We start from the raw sequence: 24,608 nt of genomic DNA, 5'->3' as shown, positions 1-24,608 counted from the left end.
GGAGTCTCCTTCTTTGGAGGTTTTCAAACAGAGGCTGGATGGCCACATGACTGGAGTGCTTTCTCTCCAGCCAGCTGGTTCATGTGCACTCCCAAGACCATGCAAACGAAGGAGCTATTGCTCATTGCTCACCCTGCCATCGGCTGGGCCACCCACAACAAAGTAGGAGAAGGAAACTGAACGACCCGAGTGGGGAAATGGAAACTGAAATCTGACCAAAGGAATCTTAATGAGAAAGTGGGGGAATGGAAATTGAAACCAGAACCGGACTAGACAAAAGCATCACAGCGTCACCAGATAACAACCAGAGGTAGCCTAAAAATGATGATGTGGTAGCAGTGGTGGGATCCAAAAATTTTAGTAACATGTTCCCTTGCCAGCCCCCCCTCAGCAAAGGGGGCAGAGGCGTACCTAGGCAAACCTGAGCCCTGGGCAAAACCTGAGTTGGATGCCGCCCCCAATGGGCAGCCACCCCACCACAACCCCAAAAAATTTTTTTGCACCAGGTCATTTCTAAATCATCATCAAATTATAGAAAATGCCCCAACTCACACATCTGAACACATCAATGGTTCTTTGATGGAGACTGGTGAGATAAAAGGCACAAAAGGCTGAGAATCAATGAACTGCAGTACCTGGAAGGGATTAACCCAGTTCAGGGTTTACATTATTAGTCGCAATTGCTATGTGGGACCTTCACGTTCAAAGGCAGGATGCCTCTTGGGGAGGCGAGGGCGTGGAGATGGGAAAGCGGACCCAATTAGTAACCCACTCTCGGCACACACAAACAATTAGTAACCCACTCTCGGGAACTGGTGAGAACCTGCTGGATCCCACCTCTGTGTGGTAGCTAACGACCTGGTACCCACGGTGGTAGCGGAAAGGGCCATCTGGTCTGACCACCGTTTAGGGTTTGCAAAGCAAGAGTTATTCAGAGGTGATTTACCACTTCCTGCCTCTGCAGAGGTGATTTGCCACCTTCCTGCCTCTGAACCTCTTTGGAGGCCTCCCACCCAAGTGCTAATAAGGGCTAACCCTGCTTAGCTTCTCAGAGCTGACAAGATCAGGTTAGGCTGGGTTGCCAGCCTCCAGGTGGGGCCTGGAGGTCTCCCAGAATTAGAAATGAGCTCCAGACCATAGAAATCCGTTCCCCTGGAGAAAACAGCTGCTTTCAAGGGTGGACTCAACGGCAGTATTCTCTGTTCTGGTTCCTCCCTTTCCTAAAACCTGCACTCCATATGCTCCACCCCCTGCCAAATCTCCAGCTATTTTCTAACATGGAGTTAGTAACCCCAAGGTTATTCCATCCAGGTTAGAAGAGAAGAAGAAGAGTTTGGATTTATACCCCACCTTTCTCTCCTGTAAGAAGACTCAAGGTGGCTTACAAGCTCCTTTCCCTCCCTCTCCCCGCAACAGACACCTTGTGAGGTACCAGTAAGTAGAACTGAGAGAGTCCTGAGAGAACTGTGACTGGCCCAAGGTCACCCAGCAGGAATGTAGGAGTGCAGAAACACATCTGGTTCACCAGATAAGCCTCTGCCACTGAGGTAGAAGAGTGGGGAATCAAACCCTGTTCTCCAGATTAGAATCTACCTGCTCTTAGCCACTACACCAAACTAGCTAAATAGGGAAAACAAGCTATTTAATGATGTAAAAGTACCAGAATTTTTCAACTCATGCAGGGTGGGAGTCAATTTTCCAGAGAAAAGTGGGAAATTGGGGGTGGGGAGTGAGGGGGAAATTGACATATATTGCAGAGAAAGAAGGCAGTCATATCAAGGGGAAAGGACTGAAACACTTAGTAGTTATAGAATCTCTTTCCTCAGAAATCCTATGGGAGTAACGAGGGTTGTCAATTAATGCTCAGGAAATCCCGGGGGAGCAGCAGTGGCGTTGGAGGTTCAGAGCTCGTGTATCTAATCTGGAGTTTGATTCCCAGCTCTGCCGCCTGAGCTGTGGAGGCTTATCTGGGGAATTCAGATTAGCCTGTGCACTCCCACACATGCCAGCTGGGTGACCTTGGGCTAGTCACAGTTCTTTGGAGCTCTCTCAGCCCCACCTACCTCACAGGGTGTTTGTTGTGAGGGGGGAAGGGCAAGGAGATTGTAAGCCCCTTTGAGTCTCCTGCAGGAGAGAAAGGGGGGATATAAATCCAAACTCTTCTTCTTTTGGTAGAGGAGTCTGGGGAGGGTGCGGTTTGGGAAGAGGAGAGACCTCGGTGGGGTATAATGTCCTAGACTCCACCTCCCAAAGCAGCCATTTTCTTCAGGGAGACTGATCTCTGTCACCTGGAGGTCAGCTGTGATCCCAGGAGATCCCCAGCCACCACCTGGTGTAGAGCCTCATCCTATACAGCAGGGGTGTCCAATCCTGGTCCCCCAGATGTTCGTGGACTACAGGCTGGCAGCTGCTGCACGGGGTCTCCAGCCCTGGTCTTTCACATCCCCTATTCCACAGACCTTTTGCGCACGCAAAGTGGATGCTCTACCACCGAGCCAGAGCCCCTGCTGACATTCACGCAACAGGCAGCTTTTAAAGGTACAGGGTGAGGCAGAGCAAAAGCTGCCGCTTGAGGGCGAATTTCTCAATAAGTGGTCCGTGGCTGTAAGTTAAATATACAAAGATCCTCCCCATTTCTAAAGCTGTGGCTGTTCCACCCATCCTTCGTCCCTGCAGCTCAACTCACCTGCACCTGGCGCTCCTCTGCCTCCAAACCCTTTCAGTTTGCATCTTCAGAGAAGACCAAAGTCTCAACTAAACAGCCTCAGATGGGACACAAGACACTTTTTATGCCCAGCCGGGAGTTTCAGTTTCTATTCTTTCCAGACTAGTTTGAATGATTCACGCCTCCTGGTGAGGTCAAGTGAAGGCGGGGATCCTAAACTGTGCCAAAAACACAGACAAACACAGACATCGTGGGCGGGCGAGCAGGGGGGGGGGGATTCCTGAAAAACAAAAGAGAAACATTGGCTTGGCTGCCTGGGCATGTCCCATCTCAATGTGCATAACTTTCCAAAATGTTGAGCTGAAATTTGTTTGCAAAGTGATGCTCACAGGATTTTGGTAGAGTTGTCATCGGTCCCGTGCATTTAAAAAAAATCAAGGAAATGGGACATTTATCCTCCTGCCATTTCTGTTGCTGGATAAAAACAGGGTGAAGGGAACACCATTCGTATCAACCCTAAGGCAAAGCTGGAGTTCCCTAAAATCACTTTCCCATCAGGCTCTATGTTTCGATATGAGGCTGTTGCCATCTTTTCTTCCCACAGGGCTCCTGTGCTTTTAACAACTGTGTGATGGGTCATGACAAGAGCAAGGTGCAACTCATTCCCCTCTGTCTATCTTCAAGGCCGTTTCCTTAACATCCCACAAAGTGAGCGTTGCTGTCGGTACTGTCCCAACGCTATAGACTCAATCCCTCATATCCTGCTTTACTGTTCGAGGTATAATGATATTAGAACCGATCTGGGAGCTTTACTACCTCTAGAATTTATGTTTCTCTCAGACAAACAAAAAATGTCCAAGCTATTGAACAGCCCTAATGTAGAAATTCTGAAGCAGTTGCTACATTTTTCATCCATGTTCTACATGATATGTAACAATGATCCTGTTTTTGTATTTGTAATGTGTGGTACTTCTGGTTTATGCCTAATAAAGGTTTTTGGATTGGAAAAACAACTGCGCAAGGGGCAGCAGTCCAAGTGGCTGTCACCATCTTTGCTTCTCTAGGACGAGGGGAAGTTTCGTCTGCGGCTTTCTTCTGTACTCCATAAACCGGAACGACAGACACTGAACCCAAACTCAGGAGTGAGCGATTACAAACGCTAAACGGTTTAACATCAGAAGAGAGAGAAAAAGATACCCCTGGCTCCCAGGATGAACACTAATGTTGTCTTACAATAAAGTATCCACGTGTGTCAAACACCATACTGTTAACAAAGCCCTCAGGTGTAGAACAGCTTTAGAGAATCCGACATGCGTGGCTCAGCCCCTTAGAGGAACACCTGTTGAACTTCTGGAAGTGATAACAGGCGGCTCCCAAACCCCCAGGAAAGCAGACGAAGCGGGTGTTTGCTTCTGGGAAACCAGAATCAACGTTGACCGGCAACCTCATATTTCTTTTTCTTGGGACTTTTGACATATGGCTTCCCTGGGTTAGAAACCGTGCGGTTCGTGGAAACAAGGGATGTGTGTACCACTCTATATAGGATGTCAATCTCTAACCGTTCAGTCGCAATTTTGTACAGTTTGCATCTGTGTATTGTGTTTAGAGGTCTTTCGCATCAGCTCCTGCCCTTTAGCTGGAGGTAGAATCATAGAGTTGGGTCTCTTCCAACTCTATGATTCCTTCAGATCACCTGCAGTGTTGCAGAAATCTTACTGTTCTCTGCCAAACCAGATTCCCCACTCCTCCACATGAGTGGCAGACTCTTCTCTGGTCTACTGGATTTGTTTCTCCGCTCCTGCACATGAAGCCTGCTGGTTGACTTTGGGCCAATCACAGTTCTCTCGGCACTCTCTGCCCCACAAGGTGTCTGTTATGGGGAGGGGAAGGACTGTAAACTCCTTAAACCATAAGGAAAAATGGGATATAAAATCACACCTCTTCTGGTTTCTTGGTTGCTACCATCAGGACACTAGTGTTTTCCCCTAAGCTTGTAGGGGCATCAAATTCGCAGCCCTCCAGATGTTCATGAACTACAATTCCCATCAGTCCCTTCCAACATGAACATTGGCTATATTATTTATTTATTATTAGTTTTATATACCGCCCTCCCCCTGAGGGCTCAGGGCGGTTCACAACAGGTTAAAACATACATTAAAACATACTGGCAAGGGCTGATGGGAATTGTAGTTCATGAACATCTGGAGGGCGTGAGTTTGACACCTGTGCAAGGTATCTTAGCCTTATTCTGCACAACTTATGTATAATGTATAGCACAGTGATGGCGAACCTTTTTGAGACCGAGTGCCCAAATTGCAACCCAAAACCCACTTATTTATCGCAAAGTGCCAACACGGCAATTTAACCTGAATACTGAGGTTTTAGTTAAGAAAAAATGGTTGGCTCTGAGGCGTGTGTTACTCAGGAGTAAGCTTGGTGGTAGTTGTTGGCTTTGCTTTGAAGCAACCGTGCAACTCTTCAAACGTGTGAATCACGACCCTAGGAGGGTTTACTCAGAAGCAAGCCCCATTGCCAGCAACCGAGCTTACTCCCAGGTAAAGGACTGCGCTTTAGTTCTTTGCATGAAAATCAGTGGGGTTTAACAGCGCTTAACAGGGTTACCTACACTGCTTCCCCAAAACTAGGTCTTAGCTTTAATGCTAATAATCAAGCCCAGCAGCCCAGGCCAGCCTAGATGTGTGTGGGGGGGGAGTGATTCCCCCCCCCCCACATGATGAACTCTGTGCGTGCCCACAGAGAGGGCTCTGGGTGCCACCTCTGGCACCCGTGCCATAGGTTCGCCATCACTGGTATAGCATTTATTGTTATAAATGAATTCAAAAAAATGGGAAAGCGAACTCATTTATAACGTTATGTGCAGAATGAACCGTTCCTGGCTTGAAAGCGCATCCAGGCGTGAAAATGCTGAGCGGAGACTAGTCTGAATTGGGTTATGGGGCGGCGGCTGCTCGCCCCACCTCTTCCCATTGCACTCAACACGGCTGGCCGTGAGTCATTCCCAAATCCCGGGCTGGCTGCTGAGGCATCCGCAGCGCGCAGCTGCTTCTCCTGCCCCCGCATCTCGAACCGGACCGGGACCCGCATCCCTGGGAACTCACCCACCTCCAAGAGGTGGCGCCCTGCTAGGGCAGCAATCGGCCCTTCTCTCAGACCTTCCCAAAGGCACCAATAGGGTGACGGGACACCCAGCACGTGGCCTCTACGGAGAGCTTCCTCCCAGCTACCTGAACCTCCTTCCCACGCGCGGTATATAAGCTTCCAGGTATCCACGTCTTCCAGGTGATGGTGACCCAGTCCCAGGCTGGTTTCTCCACGCTGCATCCGGTCCCTCTTTGGCAATTCGGGACTGCAGTACTGGCTGCCAACGAATTGCACAAGGCAGCGGTCCCTCGGGGACCCCTGCTCAGAAACGGGGAGCCGCGACCATCATGCAATGGCTTTGCAATTTGCATCTCGCAGATGTTTCCCTGTCCTCGCGCCACCGACCCTCGGCAGCCAATCGAACGCGGGAGAAGAAGAAGCGCCCGCCCCAGAAGGAGGGGCCAACCTTCCAAGCGGCGTAGGGTATGTAAATGAGATGTGGGGCGGGGCGTTTGGAACGTTCCCGGGAGCGGGAGAAAGGAGGCCGGCAAAAAGGCGGCGTTTGCGGCTGCAACCCGGAAGGAGCCAGAGATCCGGTCGGTTGCAAAAGGAAAAGAACGGGGAGTTTTGGGGAGGGGCGATGCTCAATGGGTGGTGGAGCTGCTACTGCAATGCGTTTATTTGCATCGGGGAGGAAGGGGGCTCAATTAGGTGCTTTGCATAAGAACATCAGCAGAGCCCTGTTGGATCACTCCAATGGTCACTGCAGCCCGGTTGGGAATTTTGTTCAATTTGCCTGCGGGACCAGCATGGCACCGGAGCCAAGGCCTTCCGCTGATGTTGTCTCCTAGCCCACCCTGTCTGTCAGGCCCTTTGCGAAGCTGGTGATGGGCCCAGGCCAGATGGGAAATGTAGGCCCCCATTTCCAACTGCTCATGAAGTATGGTTGTAACTGATGCTAAATATAGACGATGTATGTATAGGAATGTGCGTGTGCATACGACGCACTTAAGCTACAAGGAACAGAGCAAAAGAGCTGCTAAAACGATTTCCAAAGAAAAGTAATAGCAAGCAGTCTTTTCAAGATGTATATAAGACAATATAAGCAAACCACTGTGTTAAAAACGGCAACAGCACGTTCATGTTTGCTCTGCATTTGGGATTTCGAAACAGAAATGGTTTCCATTTATTCACATGGGCCCCCTCGAAATCTTAAACCCATGACAACTGGCCCGCCTCGGGGATTATTATTGCTATCTAGATGTATTCCCCACCCTTTACGACAGTCTCAAGATGGGCTGCGATAAAAGCGACAGTAAATTAATATAAACCATAATATAAGCCTCTAAAACTCCCACCCCAATCGCCCCCAAGAGTGGGAGCCGTGTACAGGGCACCTCAAACCCCCCATATCCCGGTGTGGGGAAGGGGATCAGCCAAATGCCAGGGAAAGAAGCCAGTCTTCACCAGGCACTGAAACTCAGAGAGTAGACCCCTGGCGGGTCTAAAGTGGGAAGTCACGTAGGAGGTTAAGAGCTCGTGTATTTAATCTGGCGGAACCGGGTTTGATTCCCAGCTCTGCCGCCTGAGCTGTGGAGGCTTATCTGGGGAATTCAGATTAGCCTGTACACTCCCACACACGCCAGCTGGGTGACCTTGGGCTAGTCACAGCTTCTCGGAGCTCTCTCAGCCCCACCTACCTCACAGGGTGTTTGTTGTGAGGGGGGAAGGGCAAGGAGATTGTCAGCCCCTTTGAGTCTCCTGCAGGAGAGAAAGGGGGGATATAAATCCAAACTCTTCTTCTTCTTCGGGGGCCACTGATGAGAAGGCCCTTCAGGCTGTCCCTTCCCCTCACCTCCGGAGGATTCCCTTTGATCACCCTGGCTAGGGTTGCCAGGTGTCCATTAGCCACTGGCAGGGGTTGGGGAGTGCTAGATGCATGTTGGAGGTTTGTGGATGGAGTCTGGGGAGGGCAGAGACCTCAATGGGATACAACGTCGTAAAGTCCACCCTTCTTCAGTCTGGAGAAGACCTGTAATTCTGAGAACCGCAAGTCGCATCTGGAGTCTGGTGTCCCTAACCAAGGCAAACAGATGAGTGGATTTGTTGAAAGCAGATAATTTAGAGCAGGGGTCTGCAACCTGCGGCTCTCCAGATGTTCATGGACTACAATTCCCATAAGGCCCTGCTAGCATGGCCAATTGGAGAGCCGCAGGTTGCAGACCCCTGATTTAGCGCATAGGTGTCAAACTCAGGCCCTCCAGGTGTTCATGGACTACAATTCCCATCAACCCATGCCATCAGGGCCAATTGGCCATGCTAGCAAGGGCTGCTGGGAACTGTAGGCCATGAACATCTGGAGGGCCTGATTTAGAGGATGTATTTTGTACTCTTTGCATATAGTCTGGAATACGGACAGCGACTCCTTAAGATAAAACAATGTTGTTATCCCTCTGTTGCAAGTAGGAGCCAGAGACAGATATTTGCAGGCCTTGAACTAAAGAGAGTTGGGATATAAAAGGTTTAATTTTTGATTGGGGCCACTTGATGAGATTGTGGCAGGCGCAGGATTCTGACCAGGGACTTCTGCTGATTCGTTGCTCTCTCTGGTAACGCCACTAGGCTGATTCGTTGCTCTCTCTGGTAACGCCACTAGGAGAAGGGACGTTTGGCCCTCTTTGCAGGCCCTTGGAGATGGGACGGAAACGGAAGGCCACTGACGTGCAAGATGAGGAACCCAGCGAAGCCGGGGCAGATCTGGAGTTACGCTGGGAGTGGGAGACCTCTGGCGGCAGCTGGCGGCAGTTCCCGCCGGAGCAGAGTGAGGCCCTAAGCCAGGCAGCCAGGTGAGTCGGAGTGCCTGTCGGCCCTCTGCATGAAACATCAGCAACACAGAAAGAGCTCAGTGGTTCTCAACCTTCCTAATGCTGCGACCCTTTAATACAGTTCCTCATGTTGTGGTGACCCCCAACCCTAACATTTATCCATTTTACAGATGGAGAACACTGATGCAGAGAGTCTTAGGCTATCCCTGTGAAAGGGTCATTCGACCCCCAAAGGGGTCGTGACCCACAGGTTGAGAACCACTGCTCTAGGATACAAGCTGTGCTTCTTCTGCAGGGCAGGAAGGCCTTCTGTGGACCTCGGCGAGTCCTCCGTCGACCTACGTGGGATGATGCAGCGGGATAAACAGACGGGGCAGGAAATGCGTGTGGCTGCAGCGGTCCAGGAGGGGGACTCATGTGAGTGACTCTTGGGGCACTAGTAAAGGTCTGCAAGGAATCGATTAGCTTAAATCTCGGCTGACTGAAGTATGCACTAATCCCACGTTCTGTGGGGACAGATTTTGTGTGGCAGTGGCTAGGAGACCAAGAAGGCGAGTGGCTCCCATACCCGGCCGACACCTGCTTGGCCTTGCAGGCAGCGAAGAACGGCCACGGGAAGCCCACGGTGGAAACGATGGTCAGCCGGACACGCTACAAGCTGGACACAGCCCGCATGGTGCAGATCAACACCCGCACCGGATTTGAACGCAAGATGGAACGCCGGCAATCCGGTATGAAAGGCAGGGCGGTGTGAAATGTAGTTTTCTTCCGTTGTCAGGACAGCTGGGTTCTTGCTCCAGCCTGCTGCGGTGGAGGGTGGAGTAAAGCGGGAATTCTGAGTTCTCATCTTAGCACCAGAAGAGAGTGAAGGGCCTGTTCTCCCTCTTGCCAAGTTCTGGAGGCCATGGATGTTCAAGATGTTGCCAGCTCCAGCCCCAAACCCATCCCAATCTCTTCAGGTTTCTTTCCTGCTCTTGTTTGTTTGTTTATTTATTTATTATGAGATTTATAAGCCGCCTCACCGCCGAAGGGCTCGAGGTGGCTCACAAAATAGCTGCACTTTAAACAACAATCAACAAAACATTTCAAATGCAAGAATGCAGCTTAATTCGTTAAAAACCTAAAACTTTAAAAAACTTAAATAACAATTACAGTTACCTATCAGTTAAAACAACAAAGCGCCCGATCTAAAGGCCAGCGGAAGGAGGGGATAGGTAGGACCCAAGATGGAAACCAGGCCCCAGCCAGATGGAAAGCGGCAGCTTCAGTGGGGGGTGATAAAACTGCGGCCAGCCCCCCCAAAGGCCCTGTGGAACAGCTCAGTCTTACAGGCCCTGCGGAACTCACCAAGGTCCCGCAGGGCCCGGACAGCTGAGTACTTGGAATCTTACTGAGTACTTGGAATTTTAGCAGGGACTGCTGCTTAGTGACGGATCTTGGGAGCAACAGAGGGTTGTGACCTTCTTGGAGGAGGGGCAGATCCCTTAGGAACATAAAAACGAGCCTGCTGGATCAGGCCAGAGTCCATCTAGTCCAGCACTCTGCTACTCACAGTGGCCCACCAGGTGCCTTTGGGAGCTCACGTTCAGGAGGTGAAAGTAATGGCCTTCTGCGGCTGCTGCTCCCGAGCACCTGGTCTGCTCAGGCCTTTGCAATCTCAGATCAAGGAGGATCAAGATTGGTAGCCAAAGATCGACTTCTCCATAAATCTGTCCAAGCCCCTTGCTTCAGTGAGATGCTGTCCACCCAAAATCTCTCGCCCCAGATCTCTTAGAAGCAGGATTTAGTCATTTAGCTCAGGGACAGATAGGGATTTGTGTCTTTTTGTTAGATTTCACTGTAATATATCTTTGCTTAATGTGTGTGTATCTCAGTTGCATCTGTCCTGGTGTCTGTGATAATATGCAACTGTTCTTGCAGAGTGTGCTTTTAAAGAGAGATATTTTATGGTTGTCCTGATCCATTTGGACCACAGATTAATTCTCGAATCAATAAATCCCCTGCCCAGTTTCGGGAGTGGAAATCTGGAAAGGTGGGTTTCTAGGAGGAGATCCTGTGAATCAGATAAGCAAACAAAGAATTTAACAAGGTGGGCAGACACACCTAGAGGGCTTAAGATGACTCACCTTGGAATCTGAAACCCACAGCCTCCAGTAGGACAACCAGGAAGCAAACCAAACATTGTACACAATAAACAGAGAAGTAGCATAGAGAGGGGGTGGCTCTGGAGAGAAAAAAGCAGAAGAGTTGTTTTGTATTCCCTTCTTTTCTCTACCTTTATGAAGTCTCAAAGTGGCCTACAAACTCCTTCCCAGCATGGTGTAGTGGTTAAGAGCAGCTGGATTCTAATCTGGAGAACCGGGTTTGATTCCCTGCTCTGTCACCTAAGTGGCAGAGGCTTATCTGATAAACCAGATCTGTTTCTGCACTGCTACATTCCTGCTGGGTGACCTTGGGCTAGTCACAGTTCTCTCGGAACTCTCTCAAGCCCCACCTGCCTCACCAAGTGTCTGTCGTGGGGAGAGGAAGGGAAAGGAGCTTGTCAGCCGCCTTGAGTCTCCTTACAGGAGAGACAGGTGGGGTATAAATTTAAACTCTTCTTCTTCTTCCTCTGTCCCCACAACAGACACCTGGTGAGGTGGGTGGGGCTGAGAGAGTTCCAAGAGAACTGTGACCGGCCCAAGGTCACCCAACGGGCTCCATCTAAACATTAGGAAGAACTTCCTGACCGTCAGGTCTGTTCGACAGTGGAATGCACTACATCGACGTTTGGTGGAGGTTTTTCAACAGAGGCTGGGTGGCCACCTGTCGGGAGTGCTTGGATCGTGTGTTCCTGCCTGGCAGGGGGTTGGACTGGATGGCCCTTGGGGGTCTCTTCCAACTCTACGATTCTATGTGGAGGAGTGGGGAATTGAACCAGGTTCTTCAGATTTAAATCCGCTGCTCTTAACCACTACACTGTGCTGGCAGTAGGGAGAGATACAATGCTAAACCATCATGGAGTGTCTAAAAAAGCCTGAGACTGCGACGTCTTTTTAAAAGGGTCCAGGCTAGTGCCGTAGTTAGGCCTGCCTCCCCTTTCCTTCTTCTAGTCACCTCTCTTTTGCCGTTTAGATGCTGTAGAGCATGAGGAGAGAGACGCTCAAGCCAGCAACAGCTTCTCCGATACCAAAGGTCCCACAGCCGCAAAGAAGGCCAGGAACGGAGCAAATACAACATCATCTCAGGGAGACGGGGATACCAAGGGTAAGAGAAGAAGAAGAAGGAGAAGAGTTTGGATTTATATTCCACACTTTCTCTCCTGTAAAGAGACTCAAAGAGGCTAACAATCTCCCTCCCCGCCACATACAACAAACACCCTGTGAGGTGGGTGGGGCTGAGCAAGCTCAGAAGAACTGTGACCAGCTCAAGGTCACCCAGCTTACATGTGTTGGAGTGCACAAGCTAATTTGGTTCACCAGATGAGCCTCCACAGCTCAAGTGGCAGAGCAGGAATCAAACCCGGTTCACCAGATTAGAGCGCACCTGCTCTTAACCACTACGCCGCGCTGGCTCCAAAATGGCCCTTAGTGGGTCAGCCGGTGACCGGACTTCTCAGCCAGCCTAAGATTTTGGCAGCCAAGTCCTGGGCAGGCCCGATGATGGCTTAAAATAAGAACCAAAGCACAAAACTGTTTACCTTGTGAGGCAGGACTTCGAGGCCGCATCAAGCCGCTGCATGGAAGTAATCGCTATAAAAGTTAGAAACTTGCTTTTTAAAAATAACTAAGCAGAGTTCCAACTGTTGAATCTCAGAGCAAAATTGTATACTTGTATGCTGCTGTGTGAGTCACCTGCATAGCCCTGTTGTAAACCTGTCTCTTTCCCTAGGAGAGGCTGTGAAGACATTGGTCAAGAAGGGGAAAGCTCCGGTGGACCCAGAATGCTCTGCAAAGCAAGGCTCAGTAAGGCTCTGGCTACTCTGCGTGTTGGCGCTCAGCCATCTTGGAACCTAAGGAGGCAGGGCAATAAATTGGTCTAACTCCATGTATGGCCCACTAGCCTCCAATAGAAGAAGAAGAAGAGTTTGGATTTATCCTTTCTTTCCTGCAAGGAGACTCAAAGGGGCTTACAATCTCCTTGCCCTTCCCCCCTCCCACAACAAACACTCTGTGAGGTGGGTGGGGCTGAGAGAACTCCAAAGAACTGTGACTAGCCCAAGGTCACCCAGCAGCCATGTGCTGGAGTGCACAAGCTAATCTGGTTCACCAGATAATCCTTCACAGCTCAAGTGGCAGAGCAGGGATTGAAACCCGGTCCTCCAGATTAGAGTGCACCTGCTCTTAACCACTACACCACGCTGGCTCTCCCGTATGTCCCAATAGGTCGGGACAAGACAACCTGTCTTTGTGATGTTTTACCTGAGGAGCTGATAACAGATGTCCCCTAAGCCCAATCAAGCCACTTACTCTCCAGTTGTCCTCCAGAAGAGGTTAGGAGGAAGGAGCAGCAGTCGCCATAATGGGATGATAAAACTGGCTTGCCAACCAGCCTAGCTTTTTGAAAGCTAGTTGCTGACTAGGGACCTGTGTGTGCATATTCCCTGTGGTAGTTGGTATTCATTCTCAGTATCATGTGATTGTGCGACCACACCATCACAACAAGATCCAGTGGTTCATTCATGTACAGCAGTGGCGTAGGAGGTTAAGAGCTCGTGTATCTAATCTGGAGGAACCGGGTTTGATTCCCAGCTCTGCCGCCTGAGCTGTGGAGGCTTATCTGGGGAATTCAGATTAGCCTGTGCACTCCCACACACGCCAGCTGGGTGACCTTGGGCTAATCACAGCTTCTCAGAGCTCTCTCAGCCCCACCTACCTCACAGGGTGTTTGTTGTGAGGGGGGAAGGGCAAGGAGATTGCAAGCCTGTTTGAGTCTCCTGCAGGAGAGAAAGGGGGGATATAAATCCAAACTCTTCTTCTTCTTCTTCTACATTTTCAAGTGGCAGTCAGGAGGTTTAACCATCCTTGTCATTTTTGTTTCCGTTTCATGACAAAGATGCTTGGGCACTTGAGAAGCCTAGCTTATCCTCAATAAAAAGATCTCTGAGCTTACACCGATTTTCTTTGCTTTTTGTCTTTTCTTTCCACTTCCTGCTTGTTACAGGCTCACGTTTACTGCGAGGGAGATGACGTTTACGACGTGATGTTGAATCAGGTAAGCAGAGATGCCAGTTCATTAAAAAAAAAAAAGTAAATCCGTGGGGGCTGCCAGAGGGTTAAGCCAAGCCCCTTCCGCGCATGCAGAAGAATGCACTTTCAATCCACTTTCACAACTGTTTGCAAGTGGATTTGGCTATTCCGCTCCATTTACATCCTGGGTTCCGCCTCCATGTTTTTTGGGCCCTCTCAGACAAATCTTCAGTTCAACAACAACAAGTACTACCTCATCCAGTTGCTGGAGGATGACGGAGCACGAAACTACAGCGTCTGGATGCGCTGGGGGCGGGGTAAGTCCAGAAGAGGAAACAGGCCACAATGGTTGTCAAAGACTAGGCTTCAAAGCGCGGGGGGGGGGGGGGGGGCTCAGGGGTTGAACTGTATTCTGTATTCTAACATGTAAGGCAGGCTCAGGTTTTGTTTAGTCATGGCGGCTGATCCCATTGCTCAACTGTGCTGTGATGGATTGGGACGTTCATGGACGTTCTGTTGGTGGCAATCAGGCACAGTAGCTGAGGATGGAATCTCTGAGTTTAGGAGAAGTCTACCTCGGGTGAACAAATGATTGAGACAGACAACAAGTGATAGCCTTTGGCTTTGCAGTACACTTGTGAGTTTCACAGGAAGAAGAAGAGTTTGTATTTATATCCCCCTTTCTCTCTTGTAAGAAGACTCAAAGGGGCTTACAATCTCCTTTCCCTTCCCCCCCCCCTCACAACAAACACCCTGTGAGGTGGGTGGGGCTGAGAGAGCTCCGAAGAACTGTGACTAGCCCAAGGTCACCCAGCTGGCCTGTGCTGGAGTGCACAAGCTAATCTGGTTCACCAGATAAGCCTCCACAGCTCAAGTGGCAGAGCGGGGAATCAAACCTGGTTCTCCAGATTAAAATGCACCTGCTCTTAACCACTACACCACGCTGGCTCTCAGGAGCATCTGGCTGGTCACTGTCGGGCCGATCAAGCTAAATAGCTTTTAGTGAGGCGATGTAGTTTTTGTGGTGTTAGATGGTTCTTCCAGACCACACAGTGTTGGGTCTCATGAGGCAGTAAACAGCATTCCTTATCTATGGGAAATAACTCATCCTTTCCTACTGTGTTCATTCTGTTTTTTCCTCCTGTGTTCATTCTGTTTTTTCCTCTCTCTCTCTCTTCAGTGGGTAAACCAGGTCAACACTCCCTCATGAGTTGCGCTGGAGACTTGACTAAAGCCAAAGTAATTTTCACCAAGAAGTAAGTTAGTTCAGATTAAGTCCCTACCCAGTCCAGAGTTCCCCACCACTGAAGCAATCTTGCCTTTCCCTCCCGTTTCTTCTAGGTTCTTGGATAAAACCAAAAATGAATGGGATAAGCGGGCTAACTTCCAGAAGGTTCCAGGCAAATATGACCTTCTCCACATGGACTACGAAGCCAATGATGCAGTAAGAATTCGAGAAAACGACAAGGAGAAGGGACAACGGGTGTTCAGCAGAGGCCAATTTGCTGGCGGTTCCTGGCCCCTCAATGATGCGGCTGGCCTCCACACGGGCCAGGACCTTTACAGCCCTGGCCCCGGCCTGGTGGAACACTCTTCCTCCAGCTGTCCGGGCCCTGCGGGACCTTGGTGAGTTCCGCAGGGCCTGTAAGACTGAGTTGTTCCACCGGGCCTTTGGAGTGTCCAGTCGCTGAAATGCACGCCCCCCTCTATATATCTGATTACCATCGTATGCTACCCTCCTAGAGGGGAGTCCGGCCGTTCCCTCTTCTTAGGAAGGCCTCTAATTAAATTGGGTTTGGGGGCACCTGATATCTTTGTATTGACCGCTGCTTTTAATAGATTTTATTGGTTTAATAACTGTACTGATTGTGATGATAAGTTGTATACATGCGGATATTGTTGTGCACCGCCCAGAGCCCTTTGGGGAGGGATGGAGGGATGGAGGGAGGGATGGATGGATGGATGGATGGATGGATGGATGGATGGATGGATGGATGGATGGATGGATGGATGGATGGATGGATGGATGGGGGCTGTACCAGCTCATACTTTTTTTGCTTTATGTTCCTTCCAGGGGGAAGAGGAAGACTCTTCCCCAAAATCAGTCTCGTGCCCCAAGCCAGTGTCGCGGCTGGATCCACGGGTGCAGGCCTTGGTGGAATTAATCTGCAGCATCCGCACCATGGAAGAGATGGTTGTGGAGATGAAGTATGACACCAAGAAAGCCCCTCTTGGTGAGTGGCCCCAGCTGATCCCTTCTAAGTTTTAGCTCAGTGTCTCCGAAGGGATTTGGATGGATTTTCACGAGACCAAAACTTGGTGCCGGCTCTGTCCTCTTTCCTGCCTTCCATTCCACCATCCCTCCCCTCCCACCTCCAACAGGAAAACTGACGGCTGAACAGATCCAGGCCGGTTATCAGTCTCTGCAAAAAGTGGAGGCATGCCTGAAGAGGAAGCAGACGGGCCGCACTCTGCTGGAGGCCTGCAATGAATTCTACACTCGGATTCCCCACGATTTTGGGTTGGTGCCTCCGCTGTTAGCGGCGGAGTCCTTCTGTTGTCTTCTGGGCGGGTGTGAATCATTTGACCCGAGGCCAGATAATCCATCCCGTATCTTCTGTGCCTCCTTCCCCCAATACCCTCCAGACTTCAGCTCATTTTGACGGTGATAACAGCTTTTCCTGTCCCTGCTCACCTCAAGTTGGTGTAATTTAGAACCATCACCACAATCTTTAAGAGCGCAATGTCAACGTTAGCCCAAATAAACTCAAAAATACACACGTTGCACACGTTGACCAAGTCCTTAAGTTCTGTAGAACCTACAGAATTGGAATGTGGACTATATGGAACTGAAGCTTTGTTTCTGAACAAAGAATTGAATGGACTAAGTGATTGTTTATGTTTAGTTATTAGAGTTGGAAGACTTATGCTGTATCTTTAAGAACTTTGTCAGAGAAATAAGGAAACGTAAATACAAATAGAAGTGTTAAGTTGTTTAATTATATGTAAGATCAATATATAAGATTGGACACAGCCAGAGTGCAACGTGTTCATTTTTGAGGTAATTTAGAACCACACACAGGGTGATTCTTTTCCAGGCAGTTTGTTTCTCAAAAGCAACCACTAGATAGGCTGAAGACGAGTGGCTTTTTAACCTTTTCCCCTACCTGAAAATTGCCGGCACCTGCTTCACAGTCTTCCCGGTGGAGCCAAAACCAGATTTTTTGGGATGGAGCTCTCCTGTGGCAAAGTGTTCCAAACAGCAAGGAATACCGTGTCCTCCCAGGCTGGTCCTACGCAGTGCCGTAGGAGGTTAAGAGCTCGTGTATCTAATCTGGAGGAGCCGGGTTTGATTCCCCGCTCTGCCGCCTGAGCTGTGGAGTCTTATCTGAGGAATTCAGATTAGTCTGTATGCTCCCACATACGCCAGCTGGGTGACCTTGGGCTAGTCACAGCTTCTCGGAGCTCTCTCAGCCCCACCTACCTCACAGGGTGTTTGTTGTGAGGGGGGAAGGGCAAGGAGATTGTCAGCCCCTTTGAGTCTCCTGCAGGAGAGAAAGGGGGGATAGAAATCCAAACTCCTCCTCCTCCTTGTGCACTCCAACACACGCCAGCTGGGTGACCTAGGGCTAGTCACAGCTTCTCGGATCTCTCTCAGCCCCACCTACCTCACAGGGTGTTTGTTGTGAGGGGGGAAGGGCAAGGAGATTGTCAGCCCCTTTGAGTCTCCTGCAGGAGAGAAAGGGGGGATAGAAATCCAAACTCCTCTTCTTCTTTTAAATTACAGGCCCAGTTTCCATACTTCACTCCCCCCCACCCCCCCAAAAAAATCCTTAAGTCCTCAAAACAAATCCTCCACATAAGCCCATGAATGAGAGAGAAGGAGAGGGCGGGGCATGCAAGGCTGCGTGTAAACACAGTTGTGTGCAGCCCATCTTTTCCCACAAGAGTCTTCCTTTTCTGTTCTTTCACAGACTGAGGACTCCCCCATTGATAAAGACAGAGGAGGAGTTGCAAGAGAAAGCACAGTTATTGGAGGTAACAACACTGGTGTGGGGGGGGTGGGGGGGTGGAGCAGGCAGTGGAGCTAAGGATGGAAAACTAGTCCGAGGGGGTGTTTGGAGCCTCTTGACCCCCCCCCCCCAGGAGGGCCAAGATCAGTTTGGCAATCAGCGTCTCTGCCCTCGGGGTCAATAAATCCTCTTGCAAGTAAATTCACCCATTATTAAATATATTTAGAGATGCGCTGTTCTTCACTTTGCTTTCTTTACTCATTGAGGCCTGTGGGTGTTAGGGACATGAGACCAAGGGGGGGGGGGTTAAGTGGGAGTACTGGCCCCACTTGGGGGTACTGTGCCCCACTCGGGGGTACTGGCAACAGATGCCACATTGTCATTCGTTCGCTTCTGCCCCCCAGGCCCTTGGTGAGATCCGGATCGCCATCAAGCTGGTGCGGTCAGAGCAACTGGACCAAGAACACCCCCTGGACCGGAGCTACCGTGGCCTGAACTGTCAACTCCAGCCCCTCGAGCGGGACAACCCAGACTTCCAGGTAGTTTGCAGGGCGAGCGACACCCTGCCCTTGCTTGGAAAGACCTCTTGGGAAGCGAGTCCCTCTTCGTGCATATGATTCTCCCTGCTTCTCCTTTCACTACGCTCGGTGCAGTGGTTAAGAGCAGGTGCACTCTAATCCGGAGAACCCGGGTTTGATTCCATGCCCTGCCACTTGTGGAGGCTTATCTGGTGAACCAGGTTAGCTTGTGCACTCCAGCACAGGCCAACTGGGTGACCTTGCAGTAGTCACAGTTCTTCGGAGCTCTCTCAGCCTCACCCACCTCACAGGGTGTTTGTTGGGGTGGGGGGGGAGGGAAAGGAGATTGTAAGTGAGTCTCCTAAAGGAGAGAAAGGGTGGGGGATATAAATCCAAACTCTTCTTCTTCTTCTCTCCAGATATTGGAGCGCTACCTGCTGTCCACTCATGCCCCGACCCATAAAGATTACACAATGACTCTCCTGGAGGCCTTCGTGCTGAACAAGGAAAGTTTCACTTTCCGCTCTGACCTGCCTAACCGGTGAGTGGGACCGGGCCGTGGCTCAGTGGGAAAGCACCTAGGTCCCGGGTTCAGTCTTCACCGACTCCGTTAAAGCGATCAGGTCATAGGTGATGGGAAAAGAACCTCCCCCTGAAACTGGACCAACGGCCTGAGTCAGCGGACCGTTCAAAATGGCGCCGAGATAGACGTGTTGGCCGCATCTCCACAAGTTAAACTTGATTTGGTCTTTTAACCTGACTTTGAGTGTAACAAGCGGCTGTTTCATTATAAGAAGAGAGCGTTAAGATAGATTCAGCTTCAAAAGCTGCAGTGGCGTAGGAGGTTAAGCGCTCATGTATCTAATCTGGAGGAACCGGGTTTGATTCCCCACTCTGCCGCCTGAGCTGTGGAGGCTTATCTGGGGAATTCAGATTAGCCTGTGCACTCCCACACACGCCAGCTGGGTGACCTTGGGCTAGTCACAGCTTCTCGGAGCTCTCTCAGCCCCACCTACCTCACAGGGTGTTTGTTGTGAGGGGGGAAGGGCAAGGAGATTGTCAGCCCCTTTGAGTCTCCTGCAGGAGAGAAAGGGGGGATATAAATCCAAACTCTTCTTCTTCTTCTTCTTCACCCTCTTCGCTCTGCCAGTTACTTCTTGTTTTCCTTATTTGATTAATTGCTGCTGTCTTGAAGCTGTCCTCCCCCCTCGTGGGCTTGAATTTGGGCACTTCCTTCAAAACTTCAATGTGTTATGGAAGTTTTTACCCATTGAAAACTCCAGACCAAGTTGGCTAATAGCAAGCTAGGTTTATTGACATGTCTGCAGACGTGGAGAGAGCAATACCGTGGTACCAACTCTCTGAAGTCTGCATCACAATACAGCTCATTTCAAGACATGGCTGAACAGACCCTCCTGACCACTCCTGGCCAATCCTGGCCGGCTGTCCACACAGGCTCACCATCTTGACTTGTTGCAAATCAGCACATTCCCAAGATATATTTTTAAAAGAATACATTCAGCATCATCTGACTTGGTTACGTATGGGGCTACGTATATTTTCTGTCCAGTAAGCATAATCAGCAAAAAGCCTAACCCGCTGGGTGAACCATATTCACATGCTTCAAACCCCCAGGTCAGTGCTCACTGTTGCCCTTTCACTCATGAGCAAGAATCTGCTGGTTCTTGCAAAATAGCAAACGCGGCGCTTCCAATAGCACTCAGTCACTGATTTCCTGAGTGCAATCGCAAAATGTATTTTCAGCTATGAATATTTCTCAACTGTGGTCTTGCAACCAGCATATCTTTATAATTTTTATATCAAATGGAAAGCACTTCGCTGTTTCTACTTGTGGAATGATTATGGTAAAAGGCAGCTTTATGTGTGAGCGGGAAGGAGGGAGGGAGAGACAGACCTTCCTTGTATGTTTCACCTCTGGCACTTCCTGTCTCTTTCAGGATGTTGTTGTGGCATGGGTCCCGCCTGGGGAACTGGGCCGGCATTTTGAGCCAGGGGTTACGAGTGGCACCGCCGGAAGCTCCCGTCACAGGCTACATGGTGAGTCTCTGGCGTTCCACTCTCCTCAGCTCCCTTCACGCTGTGACTGTTTGTGTCTACGTGTTAATTCTTCTCTGTTTTCCAAGTTTGGGAAAGGGATCTATTTTGCCGACATGTCCTCCAAAAGCGCCAACTACTGCTTTGCCACCCGTGAGAGAGACTTCGGCCTGCTGCTGCTTTCAGAGGTGAGGTCTGTTGCGCTTCGTGAGCTGTTATGGCAGTGGTGGTGAACCTATGGCACGCGTGCCAGAGGTGGCACTCAGAGCCCTCTCTGTGGGCACATGCACACACAGAGTTCGTCATGTAGGGGGAGTGGAAAATCATCCCCCCATACCAGTGATGGCGAACTTATGGCACGGGTGCCAGAGGTGGCACTCAGAGCCCTCTCTGTGGGCCTGCACAAACATAGTTGCCCCACACACACACACACGCATACATCTAGGCTGGCCTGGGCCACTGGGCTCGATTATTAGCATTAAACCTAAGACTTAGTTTTGGGGAAGCAGTGTAGGTAACCCTGTCAAGCGCTGTTAAACCCCACTGATTTTCATGCGAAGAACTAAAGCGTGATCCTTTACCTGGGAGTGAGCTTGGTTGCTGGCAATGGGGCTTGCTTCTGAGTAAACCCTCCTAGGGTTGTGAGTCACCCGTTGGAAAAGTTGCACAGTTGCTTCAAAGCAAAGCCACCGACTACCACCAAGCTTATTCCCGAGTAACGGGGCCAACTGTTTTTTTCTAAACTAAAACCTCAGTATTCAGGTTAAATTGCCGTGTTGGCTCTTTGCGATAAATAAGTGGGTTTTTGGTTGCAATTTGGGCACTCGGTCTCAAAAAGGTTCGCCATCACTGCCCCATACACATATCTAGGCTGGCCTTGCTTCTGAGTAAACCCTCCTAGGGTCATGATTCACCCTTCAACGCGTTGCACGGTTGCTTCACCAAGCTTACTCCCAAGTAAGGCGTGTGTCGGAGCAAACCATTTTTTCTAAACTAAAACCTCAGTATTCAGGTTAAATTGCCATGTTGGCCCTTTGCGATAATTAAGTGGGCTTTGGGTTGCAATTTGGGCACCAGGTCTCGAAAAGGTTCGCCATCACTGTCTTATGGGAATAGGCACACATCCACCTCCAGTCTAGTGGGCATCTTCTGTCCCGCACAATCCTCTGGTATTCATAGAATCATAGAGTTGGAAGAGACCCATCAAGGGCCATCAAGTCCAATCCACCTGCCATGCAGGAACACACAATCAAAGCACTCCCGACATAAGTTCATCCAGCTTCTGTTTAAAAACCTCCAAAGAAGGAGACTCCACCACTCTCCGAAGCAGTGAATTCCACTGTCGAACAGCCCTGACGGTCAGAAAGTTCTTCCTAATTCATCTCCCTCCTGTGGCTTCATGAACCAGATTACGATAATCGCCTGAGCAGAGTTCGCCTGTTCAGCTGAAACGCTTTGAATTCCAGCTGCTCATGTTTGTGAAATTGACGCTTGAGTTTTCCTCCTCGCAGGTGGCTCTGGGCGAAAGCAACGAACTCCTGGAGGCAAATCCCGAAGCGATGAACTTGCCGCCCCACAAACACAGCACCAAAGGGCTTGGCAAACTGGCCCCGGCCAACAACACCGTTCTGTGAGTTTGCGGCGGGGAGGCATACAGGGAATTCCTCTCAAGCTTTCAAATGCAACTGTTTCTAGACCCTAGGAAATTAGCGACAACATAAATAAACGTAGGTCTCAGAGGACAAAGTATGGATTAAGATTTATAATGTGGCATCATTGCCTTGAGGTTTTTGGTTTATTTGCTGAGGAGCACAGCTGTTTAAAAAAACACCTGTGTACTGACACAGACCATATAGCCACGAAATTTTGTATGGAGCAGCAGTGGCATAGGAGGTTAAGAGCTCGTGTATCTAATCTGCAGGAACCGGGTTTGATTCCCCACTCTGCCGCCTGAACTGTGGAGGCTTACCTGGGGAATTCAGATTAGCCTGTGCACTCCCACACACGCCAGCTGGGTGACCTTGAGCTAGTCACAGCTTCTCGGAGCTCTCTCAGCCCCACCTACCTCACAAGATGTTTGTTGTGAGGGGGGAAGGGCAAGGAGATTGTAAGCCCCTTTGAGTCTCCTACAGGAGAGAAAGGGGGGATATGAATCCAAACTCCTCCTCCTTTCTCCTCCTCCTCTTCCCCTTCTTCTATGTCCAGAGGAGATACATATTGTATAAGAAAAGCTGCCTCCTCCTTTCCATTTAAAAGATCATTATATTTTTACAGCTAAAATGCCACACCCATTTTTTTTACACGAGAGAGGCCGTGTTCACCGCGAGCGTGCGCAGCATTGGCTTCCCGTTTGTTCACTCAAATAAGAGAGGGAGAAAATGTGTTTTAATTTTTTAACGGCTTGATTTATACCCCATTTTTTCTCCTCAGTGGGGACCCAAGGTGGCTTATGCAAGTCTGCCCTGCATTTTATCCTCACAACAACTGGGTGACGTGGGTTAAGCGGAGTGTGTATGATTGGCTCAAGGTCACCCAACACGCCTCCATGGCAGATTCCAAACTGGTTCTCCTAGATCCTAGCCAAACACTGTAACCACCACACCAGCTGTCTGTCTTATGTATCTTGGCTGTGTTCCCATGTAGAAGCAGAAAATATTTGTGGTAAAACCTGGTTCCCAAACCCTGTTTTCCTGTTCCCTTCCCTGTGAGGTGAGGCAGATGGTAAACAGAGACAGTGTTGCAATGACCTCTTAAGGCTCGTCCAGTGCCCGTCCTTCAGGCTAAATATTTATTTCCAGGCTTTTAAGAAGAGTTGGATTTATATCCCCCACTTTCTCTCCTGTAAGGAGACTCAAAGGGGCTGACAATCTCCTTTCCCTTCCCCCCTCACAACCAACACCCTGTGAGGTAGGTGGGGCTGAGAGAGCGCTGAGAAGCTGTGACTAGCCCAAGGTCACCCAGCTGGCGTGTGTTGGGAGTGCACAGGCTAATCTGAATCCCCCAGATAAGCCTCCACAGCTCAAGCGGCAGAGCGGGGAATCAAACCCGGTTCCTCCAGATTATAGTACATCTGCTCTTAACCATTACGCCACTGCAGGGGTTCCATCTGCTTCTTGCTCGAGGGCTGTTTTGGGGCTAGCATTTTAGACTGCTGGATGTTAATACTTATGGCGTTCTCTTTAATGATTTCATCGTATTGCTTTGAGCTGGGCTCAAGCAGTATGTGATATTGATTTTATTTGTGCTCTATCTATTTGTTTGTTCACCGCCCTGAGCCCGCCGGGGGAGGGCGGTTTATAAATATAATAAATAATAATAATAATAGATGATGATGATGATAATAATAATATGCATTTTTCTTTGTTCATGGGCAGGCATGGGACCGTCGTCCCTATGGGTCCGGTTGTGGAAACAGGCGTGGTAAACCCCCACGGCTACACCCTGAACTACAACGAATTCATTGTCTACGACCCACAGCAGGTGCGGATGAGGTATCTTCTCAAGGTGCGCTTTAATTTCACTCAGCTGTGGTAAGAGCTGACAGAGGATTGCCAGAAAGAGGGCGGCTCCGCCCGCCCCCCATTTTTTTGAGTGCCTTCAACTGAAGAGAGACTGTTAAAAGGATCACCCTTTTGCTGCTGACTGATGGTCCTCTGGCACATTCCAAGAGCACGCTTAACATTCTCTTGGGGGGAAAGTAGGTTTAAAAAAGGAATAAGAAGAAATCATTGCGGTTCAATAAACTATAATCCAAGATGCAAGACTCAGAACTTTGCTACCAGCTGGCTGCTAGAAACGGGCCCTGTGGTGTGCTTAAGTACAGATCAAGAGGCATATTAAAAAAAATATTGTTGTTTGTGATGTTCTGAATAGCTACTGTGTCAGGGCAACGATATGCTATTTTTGTTGTTGTTAAAATAAAAAGTTTTAATACTAACAAGGCTGCACTCATTTTCACCCATTTCACCCATCCCAAAAAGGGTGTTGGGACCCTTTACGAGGAAATGCCAAAGCAGAAAAGCTTGGAGTCAAACCACTGCGAGGGAGACAAAATGCGAGGTTTAGTTACCCTGTTTCCCCGAATATAAGACATCCCCGGAAAGTAAGACGTAGCAAAGTTTTTGTTTGGAAGCATGCCCGACGAACAGAACACAGAAAAATAAGACATCCCCTGAAAATAAGACACAGCGCATCTTTGGGAGCAAAAATTAATATAAGACACTGTCTTATATTCGGGGAAACACGGTAGAAGTGACAAACAG

At 49.6% G+C, this 24,608-nt stretch overlaps 1 protein-coding gene and 1 pseudogene across 5 annotated transcripts; one reads left to right on the top strand and one right to left on the bottom strand.

Annotated features, from left to right (window-relative positions):
- Positions 1–1,348: 1,348 nt before the first annotated feature.
- Positions 1,349–1,454, bottom strand: LOC125445371 (annotated as a pseudogene).
- A 4,785-nt stretch (positions 1,455–6,239) lies between these two features.
- PARP2 (poly(ADP-ribose) polymerase 2) lies at positions 6,240–24,283 on the top strand. Of its 5 annotated transcripts, XM_048518293.1 has the most exons (20): positions 6,275–6,363; positions 6,430–6,435; positions 8,424–8,613; positions 8,888–9,009; positions 9,111–9,323; positions 11,707–11,838; positions 12,463–12,536; positions 13,735–13,785; positions 13,981–14,077; positions 14,941–15,016; positions 15,102–15,204; positions 15,835–15,994; positions 16,143–16,281; positions 17,735–17,798; positions 18,178–18,312; positions 18,711–18,832; positions 20,250–20,349; positions 20,436–20,534; positions 21,858–21,976; positions 23,721–24,283. In XM_048518293.1, exons 3-20 carry the CDS (start codon positions 8,462–8,464, stop codon positions 23,878–23,880), a joined length of 2,118 nt encoding a protein of 705 aa, XP_048374250.1. In that variant the 5' UTR covers positions 6,275–6,363; positions 6,430–6,435; positions 8,424–8,461; the 3' UTR covers positions 23,881–24,283. The 5 variants fall into 5 exon arrangements, with proteins under 5 accessions (XP_048374247.1, XP_048374250.1, XP_048374248.1 ...); XM_048518290.1 differs by lacking the exon at positions 6,430–6,435 and having other exon boundaries at positions 6,240–6,363; XM_048518291.1 differs by lacking the exon at positions 6,430–6,435 and having other exon boundaries at positions 6,276–6,364; positions 8,420–8,613.
- The last annotated feature ends 325 nt before the right edge of the window (positions 24,284–24,608 follow it).

The sequence above is a fragment of the Sphaerodactylus townsendi genome, linkage group LG15 (genome assembly GCF_021028975.2).
Source record: "Sphaerodactylus townsendi isolate TG3544 linkage group LG15, MPM_Stown_v2.3, whole genome shotgun sequence".
Classification (NCBI taxonomy): domain Eukaryota; kingdom Metazoa; phylum Chordata; class Lepidosauria; order Squamata; family Sphaerodactylidae; genus Sphaerodactylus; species Sphaerodactylus townsendi.
This window is presented reverse-complemented; position numbering and strand designations above follow the sequence as displayed.